The following is a 13,071-nucleotide window of genomic DNA, read 5'->3' on the forward strand; positions in this document are numbered from 1 at the left end:
GAAATATATTTTGACTAATTTACCTATCTATGCCTTTCATAATCTTATATACTTCTATCAGATTATTCCTCAGTCTCCCTCACTCCAGAGAAAACAAGCCCAGCCTATCTAATCTCTGCTCATAACTAAAGTCCTCCAATCCAGGCAACATCCTGCTGAATCTCCTCTGCATTCTGTCCAGCACAATGACATCCTTCCTATTGTGTGGCGACCAGAACTGCACACAATACTGCAAGTGTAGTCCAACTAGTGTTTTGTAAAGTTGCAATATAACATTCCAACTCTTATATTCTATGCAACCTACGAAGCATGCCATATACTTTCTTCACCACCTGATCAAACTATGTTGCCATTTTTAGGGAGCTATGGACTTGGACCCCTAGGTCTATCTGTGCTGGGATATATATTACAAACAGCAAACATCCCTGCACCAATCTCTGGACTACACCACTAGTCACAGATTTCCAAGTACCCTTCCATCACTACCCTCTGCCTCCTATCATCAAGCCAGTTGAATCCAATTGGCCAGCTTGCCTTGGAACCATTTGCCTTAACCTTCTGGAATAGTCTACCACGTGGGACCTTGTCAAATACCTTACTAAAGTCCTATAGTCATGGTTTAATTTACACATTTGATATCACATTCTGCAGAATGTGCTAAGAAAAATGTAATGAATCCTGTGCAGGGGCTGATTCTGGGGTATTAACAATTGAGTATAGGTGGGCTGGCTGGCAGAAGCTTCTTTGTATCCAAGTGAGGTGAAGAAGGCAGTGCCCGATTGTGGGGAGGTTCTGAGGATCTTGACCCAAGTCTGGATTTCATGGTCTTGGTAGACAAATGTCCAAATATTAAGGCCTGGATTGGGATGGGTTTATCGGATGAATCCAGGAGATGGGAATAGGAATTCTCATAATGTGGAGTTAGTGGGGGCCTAAGGTGTGCAGGTAAGTTGAAAAGAAAGCTAAATGTGAATTATCTGGATCAAGTTCCCATCATTTAGACTGGAGGTTGCTCCAAGAGGCACTGCAGTGGATCAAACAATAGCATGAAGGTTTAGTTGTTCCAAGGATAGCCAACAATAGGCCCTCCTTGGAATGATACAACTTTAATTCCCAGGCAAAATTCCAAATGACTGTTGCACAAGCACGACACCACTCTCCATGTGATTGACATGGAAATTGGCTCAACTGTGTTTTTGGAACAAGTGCCCCACTGGATTTCGTGACTGGTGTGATTCAGCACGGAAATGTGCATAATCGCATTCTACTTCATAAGTAAGTGATTTTCAGACATGTAACGTTGAAAAGACAATGTTGTGCAATCTAATTTATGGGCCATTATGCTTCATAAAGTGCTAAAGCAGCTTTCCAGCTAAGTGTACCTCCCAGCAGTTATAAATCACAAAGCATAATTGGATCAATTATACCACTTATTAGCCTAATTTCTCCTTTTTCATTTACATTTATTTTCACTTTTCCATTTGCAACTTCTCAAACCACACTTTATAATATAAAACAGTGTTGTATTCACGTTAGCGTAATAGAGAGCAAAGTAGCCAAAGGGTTAACATTGCAAGAGGCACTACATACCCAACAGGGTCTGCAACTGGAGCTTGACTTGTTTGACCACCTAGAAGAACAAATAGTGGCTAACACCCAGAAACAAACCTGCTCCCGACTGGATCTGATAGTCCTCCATTAGGGACCACCTCTCAGCTTTAGATTCTTCCAGGACTCTACTAAAGATAGATCCAGGACTGTTGCATTGCCTTCTAGGGCCAATGGTCATCAGCTGGGATGACTCTAGCCAGAATGGGCAGAAACTCAAAGATTTCCAGTATGTTGAGGATGTCATTAATTATACATGAGGGCACCTGTGCACCACTGATTAACCAGGTATTTTCATAAATCACAAAGGATTCAAGAGACACTAAATGTGCCTGAATAGATGGAGAGACACGATTTTGTAATCACTGTTAAGGATCTCCTCAATGGCAGTGCTCAGGAGCAAGACTGGACCTGCAGGAAGAATATGGTGTTGAGTGCATATTGTGCACAGTTCCAGGAAAGGTGGAGGAGAAACAGAAGAGAAATTAAGGCCTGCGGCAGGTCAGCTATGATCATATTGAATAGCAGGGCAGGTTTGAGGGGCCAGGTCTTGCTCTTGTTCTTGGAAGAAGGTGAAAAATATATTAACTCACTCTTTACTGCATGGGTTTCCATTGACACTGTAACAACAACAATGCAACTATCATGCACAACAATCAGAATCAGATTTATTATCACTTACATAGATGATGTGAAATTTGTTGTTTTGTGCCAGCAGTACAGTGAAAAGAGATAAAAATTACTATAAATTACAAAAATAATAAATACTGCAAAAATAAAGGAATAACAAAGTAGTGTTCATGGGTTCATGGATGGTTCAGAAATCTGATGGCGGAGGGGAAGAAGTTGTTCCTAAATCATTGAGTGTGGCTTTTCAGGCTCCTGTGCATCCTCCTCAATGGTAGTAATGAGAAGATGGCATGTTCTGTGTGGTGAGTCACCCCTTAATCCAATATCTGAGAAAGTGCTGCTGACACAGTCATCCTGTAATCAATCATCCAACCATTACACATCCCCCTTCTTGATCCTAATCAATTAACATCTTTCCTGAAAGAAAATGGATTTCCTACTTGGCAATCAGGAGCAAGTAACATGGGAAATTGATGCAATGTAATACATTCAATGTGATTCCAGTAAAAATCACAAACATAACATTTTTTTAGACACCAGTATTCAAGTCCAGGTTGAATTGCAAAGCTTTTCTCTTCCTTTCGATACTGTTCTTGTAATGAAACCACTGTCATCATCACTGGATGTCAGCGGCTTAGATCTGTACTAAGATGTCTGACAACCTCTAGTTTTTAAGCAGACACTGCTCCAAGTGCATCAGTGGAGCATAACCTCAAGCATTGGGACTTGAGCCAGTATGTCAGGTTCTAACATACAGTAAGATAACAGCAAAGAAATGGAAGCACTAAATGGAGTCTTGATTTCCAAGTCATCTCTTAATATCATCTGCCTTATGGGTCATTCACGGTTTGCTCCTCCCACATTGCAGAGGAACACTGTGCTGCAAATTAGTGATGCACTGTAACACTGAGGTTAAGGGGTCTCTAATCCTTTAAAGGGGACTTACTGGCAGGTAGAATCTGCATGATCCACATCATGGACTCCTTTGATTCCCATAGCTGATGTTACATGGAGTTGTCCACTTCATCCACAGAAGAAATTTTACCAACAGTCACCTGTCAATATCCTGCATTGTCTCTTCCATTCACACTGTCCAATATTGCAATCTCCTTGTTCAACAGTACTTCTTGTCATCCCTTAATGATTATCATTCAAGAACCATTCATACAAAATGAAAAATCTGTAACTTGTGCTATGAACTGCATATGACACACTAATTTCTATTTACACTCTGTCAAGAAAATATCTGCAGACTTGTTAAACTGGCCTCAAAATAGCATCTGTAAAGCGGTTAGAGATTTCCACACCGCTTGAGTGAGAAACCATTTTTGTGGTGCAAAAGCCGAGATTAGTTAACATGTTTCTCTTGGAAGACTAGCTGATACTTGTGATAAAACCTAGCTCATCATTAGATCACTTTGGGTAGGAATGTAAAAGTACTATAAGTAACAGTGATGATGCACATTGGAAAATTTATATGGAAGTGAAACTGCAATCCCCACTACTTAATTTGCACATAAGTAGCGCAAAGGACTTAAGTAACAATTGTTATCAGTTATATTGCCGCTAGTTCTTCTGAGCAGAAACAAATGTAAAGTTAGTAGTTGCACCTTGTTAATGCGTAATTTTTGGTTTTAGTGTCATTACCAACAATTCAGCTTAAGAAAAGCTGGGTGAAATTGATTGATCGCTTCTGACAGCATCAATATCACAAGTGGAAGTTCTTTGCCAAGTCCTGTAAGTGTAAAAATGTTATACAATAACAATGGTGTCAATTGCACCAGAACTAAGTTTGAATAGGTCTGTATCAAAGAGTGCTGTGTTCCAGAAGCACCTCACATGATTAGTGTAGAGCAATTCTTTGTACATGCTTGGAATCTACAATTATAAACCTCTGAATTTCTCTCTAAATTGGTCATTTTAAGTTTCAGGTTCCATTGTAGTTTAAGTTGTAACACTTTGATTGCTGTCATTCTAGACAAGTTATTTCACTAGGTCAAATACAGATCTGAAATTCGAAACATTTAAGTCAATCCTAGTAGATTTACTTTTTGAAAGCTGGGAGATTTGAGGAACCACTTGCTTCTTTCTGCAGCACAACTGCAATTTATATATTAACTCAGAACTGCAATTTATATATTAAACCGAACAATGAAGACATTCTAAGATGCTCAAAGAGTAATAAAAAGAGTTAGGAGAGCTAATTGAAAATTGAACTGTTTTTTGAAGACAGCGGGAATAATCAGAGCAGCTTAACAAATGACTTCAAGAGCTTACAGCTAACTTTGTTAATGATTCAGCCAAGGATATACAACCAGAGAGAGACAGAGAGGTTGCACAAAAGGCCGGAGCAGTAAGATTAAAGAGCACAGGTGTGGCATTGAATGGGGATGTACAGCTGAATAATCAGTTAGACAAGTAATGGAATTTAGATGAAAGTTTGCTGACAAAAGGCTGGTTGGGACAAGAGGTGATAAAGGAACAAACTTGAGAAGAAAGCAATTGATGAAGATCAAGGGCCTGATCCCACTGGCTAATGTTTTTCAGAACCTGTGGTTTTTAGCTGTTCAAACAGTAAGTCTGGGGTTTTCCATGTGTGAGGCCAAACGTGGAAGACCTTGTGTGGTGCTAAATCTGTCATTTTGCTCCATCACTGGACTCCTTGGAATCCAGTAATACAGCCTTGCTGAGATTCCTCAGTATTTCACTGGGGAACTACTTAATAGATCCTGTGCCAGGTTGGACCAGGCACAGGATCCAAGATACCATTGATTTCTTTAGGGATTGTTGACCTATGACTCGTAGAATTATACAGCTCAGAAACAGGCCCTTCGGCTCAACCCGTCCATATCAATGATGGATGAGTTGGCCCCAGGAGACAAAGAGGAAGTTGTTTAATTATTTTGTTTTAATTTGATGAGTTTAATTATTTAGGCTCTTTTTTATTTCTTTCTTTTTAATTATTTACTTAAATTATAACAGCTTTAAAATTACTCTGAATGTTAGAGACTTTTAAACATTAAAAATTGCTCTCAGCTTTTACAGTCAGCGGAACAGAGGGTCCTGCTGCCATTTTTGCTAAGCCTGCATGCTAGACCCCTCCATATCTAAACTGGATAAATATAGGTTTGGGAGGCATTGGGGGTTCTAGGCCGCAAGACCTAGCTGCATATAACCTGCTGAGCATTTCCAGCATTTTCTGTTTCAGTTTCAGGTTTTCAGCATTAATTCTACTTAGCTTTTTGTTTTACTGATGGGATCAGATTAGTTATAACAATCAAATGAGTTTGAAAATAACACAACCCTGTCTTTTCCCTTGACAGACAACAATAGCCAGTCTGTGTGTGCCTGCAAGTTCTGTTGTTATGACTTGAATGAAGACTTGAGTGAATTGTACATCAATATATATATATATATATATATATATAAAAATGCTATATTTTCCCAGTGGGAGAGGATTAGTTTCGGTTCCATATGTTATTTTGTGAAACATTCATTTCCCCATCTGTTCTACATTGTATTTCAGGACTTGCATGTCAAGAAGATGTTAATGAATGCAAGAAAGTGCCATGTTTTCCTGGAGTCCCTTGCTTTAATACCTTTGGATCATACAAATGTGGAAACTGCCCAGGCAAGATGAAGGGTGATGGCCGATCTTGCAAAGGTGAGTATTATCATGTTCTGTTTGAATTAAGTTCACAGAAAGTTAACATTTTTATAGCAAAATGCCATCCAGATTCTTTTGGTTTCTGTAATCAAATTCATGATATAAATATGATAGTAGTTATGATAATTCAGATTGGCTGCTGTTCTCTCTTCAGCATATGAAATGTTAAATATCTACACAGCATCTATGCAGAATCTTGAATGGCTCTTCTATGCAGAATTAAATGAATAGTATTAACTTAAACTCCTCCTACAAAATTAGATTGCTTAAAAATTTTAAAAGCTTCCAATAGGGTGAATAGTGGAAGATTACCACTCATGGCAGGCCAGGAGCCCCACATTTTCCATTAGAGTGAGGAGATATATTGTATCAGTTTTAAAATAATATTAAAAAATAACCTCTCCAGAGTCTGAACATCTTGCATTCATGAGTTTTGATGGACAGGGCTGAAAAGATTGCAGATATTATTTGATACATTTTAAAGTACATCAGAGCTGATAATGTCTTAATGGATTGGAGAATGTAATCCTTGCAGAACAAGCAAAGGCTAATGTCTCAAATTATAGACTTTTTTTTACATTTTTGAACATTATTTAATTTTTAGACCTAATACTTCAACTTTAATAATTTTGAAAAGTATTTGAATGCCATTTGTTGTTATATTCAAATATGTCTCCATATTACAGAAGAAATATTGATTAATGGAGGGAATCTAAGAGGTTAAGACTAGAATGTAGAGCACTGGGTAATGAAGGAAAGTCGTCTAACCTAGACTTTATTCTTTTGAAAGAAGGAAGTGTACAGAGGGGAGATTGATTTGTCATTGTTCCCATTTCCAGAAGTATCAAGAAATTAGACTTCAAAGAGAAATTCAGTCAAATGCAGACTTAAGGAAAAAGACTGTGATTTAGTTCAGGGTTCTGAACAAAGTAAGAAATACCAGAGTCTTTTTCCTATTCTTTGAATGTGTGGAGTTGAGTTCCAGTGCAGGTTAAACCGAAAACCACAGATTTTTTTAAAATCTAGATGGAAAGCAAAAAACCTTGGGGCTTTACATTCTAGAATTACAGCAAGAATTCAAAAAGGAAAATGGAAGGGTAGAATCCATTGTCCATTTCTCTCTCTGCATCCAAAGCATACTACACTATTCTGTTACTAAAGTCAAGCATGAGAAAGCTGAACATCTTCCCCAAAAGATTGGTCATAGCAGATCTACAGCCCTAATGTCATTGGTGCTTGAACTCTCAAATTAGCTACTCGATGGTTATTTATTTTAGGTGAACCCACAATCACTGTCATCTCACTTATGTGGAAGCATCATTATGTCTAAGATGAGAATGAATCAGAGTCAAACTTTGTCTGCTACTAGCTGATCGTTTTACTGGCAGCTGTTAGCACATAAAAAATCTGATATTAAGCCAGTGAGACAGGGATTGGGAGGAATAACTTGTTCACGAGAAGAGCACAAGAAAATAGGAGCAGGAGTAGGTCTCTTATCCTCTAAGGCCTGCCCGGCCATTCGATATGATCATGGCTGATCTGCCCCTTACCTCAACTCTTCTTCCTCAATCTTTCTCATAGATGTTAATTCCCTGGAGACACAAGAGACTGCAGATGCTGGAATCTGGAACAACAAACAATCTGCTGGAGGAACTCAACTGGTTGAGCAGCACCTGTGGAGAGAAAGGACTGATGCAGGGTAATTCCTTTTCCCCACAGATGCTGCTTGACTAGCTGAGTTCCTCCAGCAGATTGTTTGTTGACCTCAATTTCCTATCTTCCAAAAATGTATCTGCCTCCTCTTTAAGTATCTTCTGTGATCTAGCCTCCACAACCCTCCCAAGTAGAGAATCATTGCCAATATACTTCAGTTTTCAACGATTATCCCTTTATATTGCAATTTTATCCACATTCGAGGGGATATGGACAGGGAGTCTTTGGTCTAATGGTATGATTTTCACTTCAAATGCTAAACTGCTTAGTGTCCTGCATTCATCCCAGATGAGCCCATTTATTAAGGGTGGCACAGTGGCATTGCTAGTAAAGCCGCTATCTCACAGTGCCAGAGACGCAGGTTCAATCCTGACCTCAGATGCTGCCTATGTGGAGTTTGTGTTTTCACTCTGTGACTGCATGGGTCTTCCACCGGGTGCTCTAGTTTCCTCTCACATCCAGTCGTGTAGGTTTGGATGCTTATTGGCCACTAAAACTTGCTCCAAGTGTGTAGGTGACTGGTATAATTTGGGAAGTCAATGTGAATATGGGGAGAGCAGTGTAAATGGGTGGTTGAAGGTCGATGCAGACTTGGCGGGCTGAAGGACCTGTTTCCATACTGTAAATATATATCCATCTTCTTTAGCTGTTTGTGATAGGACCACCCTCTCACCACAGAAGACAACCTTCTTATTCCAGCTTTTGAAAAACCTCAAATCCCATCCTTTTAAGCAGGCCTTCAGTCATTTCTAATTCTGACACATTAACATGACACCTGCCTCTTTAATATTATTAATCTGTTTTTCTTAAGTTCCCTCTGTAAAACATTGAGTCACTTTGTATGTTAGAAGCACCATATGAAAATAAATAGTCTCAAAGACTTAACATTGGAAGCTCCTCCTTTTCTCATTTGCAATATTACAGCCAAAGTGTGGGGAAAGAGACCTGATTAAGATAAAGCAATATTTTTGTAGGTTTTATTGGAATCTGTACCTGCTAGGGCAGAGACAGTTCTGTTCTCTCTGAATAATGAGTTATTGGTAGAATTCATTAGCAGGAATGATTTACAATAATTTACATCTCATTCCGTATGGTATAAAATCTGTTCAGTTCTGATTACTGAAAATATTGTAACATATGTAATTTGATGACTTGCATCACAGGGTGGACAGAAGCGCTAACAAAAGCTTTTAAGCTACGCCTGTGAATTGGCAGTCAGATCTTCTATGTTCAATATCTACCAAGAGAGAAACCTATCTTATTCTGAAGTTATGTTGCTTCTCAGAGACTATAACAAACATAATTTCTAGAAAGAAGTTAATCTCTGGTGGATTGATTCTATTTTCATTGTTTTTTATTAAAAGGTAAAAAAACAAAAGACTCACATTTTTATGCTGCATATTATGACCTTATAACATCCCAGGAACTTTACAGTCAGTGAAGTACTTGTGAAGATTAGTCACTGTTGTAGCATTGAAAGAATAACATCAAATTTACATACTTAAAGATCAATCAGAAAAAGACATTTTTTTGGCAGCATTGATTGAACAATAAATAGTGGGCAAAGTTTATTTTAATATTTCACCTGAAAAGCTGCACCTCTGAATGTAATGAACTCTTCCAGTTCTAAACAGAAGTATCAGCCTTGATATTATTCCCAGGTCCTTGGAGTCAGACTTAAACTCAAAATCTTTCAGTTAAGGGAAGAGATCCACTGAGTAAAGGTTGACATGATTATCATACCGTTGTAGCTGCATTTTTAGATCAACTTTGCAACCTGCATTAAATTATATTTAAATTGCCTCGAGGCAAGTTACTTTTTTGCCTTCAGAATGATCACTAAAGTATGGTGGATACTTCAAATGTTATCTAATGAGATATGTCCTACATATGTAAATTAATCATTGAACTTCTGCAGTATTGAGTGGAGTACCAGGACAAAAGTTGTCAGTGATTAATCCATATTTAAATCTGGACCATGGCCAGATGTTCATGCATTTCTATGCTCTGTATGAATATAAAAATATTATTAAAGCAACATATCACGTCACTTTCTATGCCAGTAGAACTCACTCCCAAGTAGAATTATCCCTTTAAGCTCTACCACAGAAATCCAGGTTAAGCATCATTTGTTTGTTGCAGGGTTGCTACAGCATGTGTTATTTCCCAGTGTTATAATTTCTCCCAAATGTTTGCCCAATAACATGCAGGGTCAAGCCTTAAACTAATCGTGGTTTAGTGGTTGTTTCTAGTTAGCATTGTCTCTTAATATACAACAATAATCCAAAAACTGAGAGTTGAAATAACATTTTGGGGCTTTTAATGTCCTATATCCAGTGCACAAATGAAAGGATTTTTATTTTGATGTAGCATCAAGACATCCAGCAGCCGATAAAAATTATTTGTGAGAGATACGTATTTGTCGATAGGTTTATCTCTTTTAATGTCCCTTCTAAACATGGGCACTTGAGTTAACCCTGAACCAATCTGTCGGAAATTCCTCATAATGATGGTCAGTGTAATGCATATCTCCTTACCAGTCTGCAACACCTCATGAGTCCATTTTAACTCATTGTTTTGCTGGTGGAAACGATCATACGCCCTTTAATTCCTGTTGGTTTCAACAGGATGAAAATCAGACAGATTCCACATCATAGGAAGAAGGGGAGCAGGACCAGAATTAGATCATTCTAGTCATCTTACCTACTCTATTGTTCAGCTAAGTAATCACTGATTTCCTAATTGTCTACTTCCCCACCTCATCCGCATATCCTCTGAGTGATGTAGTAGTTGTGGTCTTGAACGTATTCAGCAATGGACTGGCAATTCACTCCTCCATGACTACTCAGGTGAAAATTAACCCATTGGTTCCTATTTCTGTTCAAGTCAAGTTCATGCTCAAACTTTTGAATCACATCTTACAGCTCCTTTTATACTAAGGGTACATGTATATTATACATGTCATTCTTTGTGAATTCATTTTGCAAGAATGATTCAGATTATTTACCTTTATAATAGAAGCCGTTGACCTAACTAACCATACAACTTGTGCAATGGAGGTTGTGCTTCTCAGTATCTACAGATGTGAAACTCCAATATACCAACCAGCAATATTTTTCAAGCTCATGTTCATCCATTATTCTCTACATGCTATGGGTAATCCTTTGGTCTACATTAACATTTCAGTTTTGTTTTGTTATATTGTTGAACACACCATTTTCTCTTTAGTATGAGCATAATGTTCTTCTTAAATATTATTAAGTACAATTTCTGAGAAGCAGATTTTAGGTTTAAAAAAGGTTTATTTGGAATATACAGATTTGTAGCAATTTCTGATGAATTGTATGTAAATTATTTTGTTATTCTAACTGTCCTACCAACCTTGAAGAAAAGGATGTCAGTTTGGCATCCCATCCATGATAATTCAGTGTCTAAAAGTAAGCTGAAATTCTTCAGAGCCAAGTGTAAAATTTTCCCTGAAAATTGGATGCATGTACAATATTAAAGCTATTCAGTTCATAAGTCCTCAGGGAGATATCTTTGTAAAGAACATATTATTGTTGATGTCTAACTTTGCTTTCCATTGTCAGATTAAGAAATTTAGGAACCAAGAATACTGGGGGTAGGTGGAAGGCAATAAAGCATAGTCAGTTAGCAAACTGCCTGAAGAAATTGACACCACATTCATAATGAACCAAATGATATCACAATACACTTTGATTAAATGAAAACATACCCTAGCACAGCCTCAGTTCTTTTCATTGCATCTTGTGTTCTATCCAACATCCAGTTCTGGATGAGCATTAATTTCTTCCAGCTTAAAATTCTATGAACTCACTAACTTTTGGAAAATTTATTTTTCTTGTCAGTTGCTATTCTCTGCTGCTTTTAAATTATGGATTAATTCCAATTTAGGCATGTAGGAGTCCATGAGCATAGATCCTTAAAACCTGGAGGACAGGCCACTAAAATAGTTAAAACTGCATATGGGATGCCTTCCTTTAATAGCCAAAAGATAGAACATCAAGCCAGTGAGAATATGCTGGAACTATGTTCAACATCGGTTAGGCCACTCTATTGCATACTGTTCTGGTCACCACATTAAAGGAAAGATGTGATTGCACTGAACAAGTTGCAGGGGCAACTTATGAAGATGTTGCCAGGACTGGAACATTTTAGCTCTGAAGAAAGATAGGGCAAGCTAGAGTTGTTTTTTTGCAACAGAGGAGGCTGAAGGGAGACTTAATTGAAGTACATAAAATTATGAGGGGCTTACATAGAGTAAGTAACAAGGAGCATAAATTTAAAGTAATTTGTAGGAGGAGTGGAAGGGAGATGAGATTTTTTTTCATTCAGACAGTGGTAAGGGTCTGGAATTCACTGTCAGAAAGGATAGTAGAAGCAAATACACTCATCATATTTAAACAGCACTTGGATATGTACTGGAGCTATGGGTGAAAGTGAAATTAAGCTGAGTAATGCTGTCTTGACCATCACAGATACAATGGACTGAATATCCTCATTCTGAGTTGTAAAATTTTCTATGATTCTATTTGACATGATTTGTGCCTAATTTGGACAATAATTTATTGCAATTTTGGTTGAATGCATTCTCTTTCACTGGCATTGAATATGAGAGCTCTCTATCTGTTCAGTTTTATGACACCATTAGTGCACTAAGGTAGTATCAGTGAGATGGGGCTAATTCCATGCCAATAGGGAGATGCAGGGGATCTGCTGATTATGATCTGTGGTAATGATTAGATTGACAACTGTGATTGAAGGTGTGGTTTAAGGTGTGATATTATTTCTTTGGTTTGTTTATTGATTGATGATTCCTCCCCTATAATGCATATTGAAACAATCTTGTATATTTTACAAATGTATTCATTTGCAGAATATGGAATTCACCAGTAATGCCAGCATTTACTGTTAATCCCTCATTGTCTGATCTGAGGAAGCAGTTAAAAGTCAAGCACGTTAGTTAATCTAGAATCACATAGGCAAGACTAAGGAAGAATAATAGATTTACTTTCTTGAAGAATATCAGTGAAACAGAGAGGTTTTTACATCAATCTAGTCATTTTATCATTAATGTTACTAAGATCTGTCTTTTTAAATTCCAGATTTATTTAAGTATTTGAATTTAAATTCCCCATCTGTCTTGGTGGGATTCAAACTCATATCTCTGGATCAATGGTCAAGAAGCTGCTGGTCCAGTATTTTAACTGTAATGCTACTCTGTCCACATTCTCTAAAATGAATTGCCAAAATAAGGGAGGGTTTATTCAAAGGATATTTACTTCCTGAGAAAATACTCGTCCAATCTTTATGTTGGAAGGCAAAGATTAGCAAAAACCAAGTGTACTTTTGTCACGTTATACTTTTAAGTCATTCCTATTATTCATAAGCAATTATTAATGAAAATGTTGCAGCTTTTATTTTATGCCAAA

General features: G+C 37.6%; 1 protein-coding gene across 1 annotated transcript in view; it reads left to right on the forward strand.

Annotated features, from left to right (window-relative positions):
* The window catches only part of LOC127576271 (von Willebrand factor D and EGF domain-containing protein-like), a 199,871-nt gene that overhangs the window by 140,173 nt on the left and 46,627 nt on the right, over positions 1 to 13,071 (forward strand). The window contains exon 19 of the mRNA XM_052026761.1: positions 5,765 to 5,902. Coding sequence (XP_051882721.1) covers positions 5,765 to 5,902 — 138 coding nt within the window. The remainder of the gene's footprint in view (positions 1 to 5,764; positions 5,903 to 13,071) is intronic.

The sequence above is a fragment of the Pristis pectinata genome, chromosome 1 (assembly GCF_009764475.1).
Source record: "Pristis pectinata isolate sPriPec2 chromosome 1, sPriPec2.1.pri, whole genome shotgun sequence".
NCBI lineage: Eukaryota > Metazoa > Chordata > Chondrichthyes > Rhinopristiformes > Pristidae > Pristis > Pristis pectinata.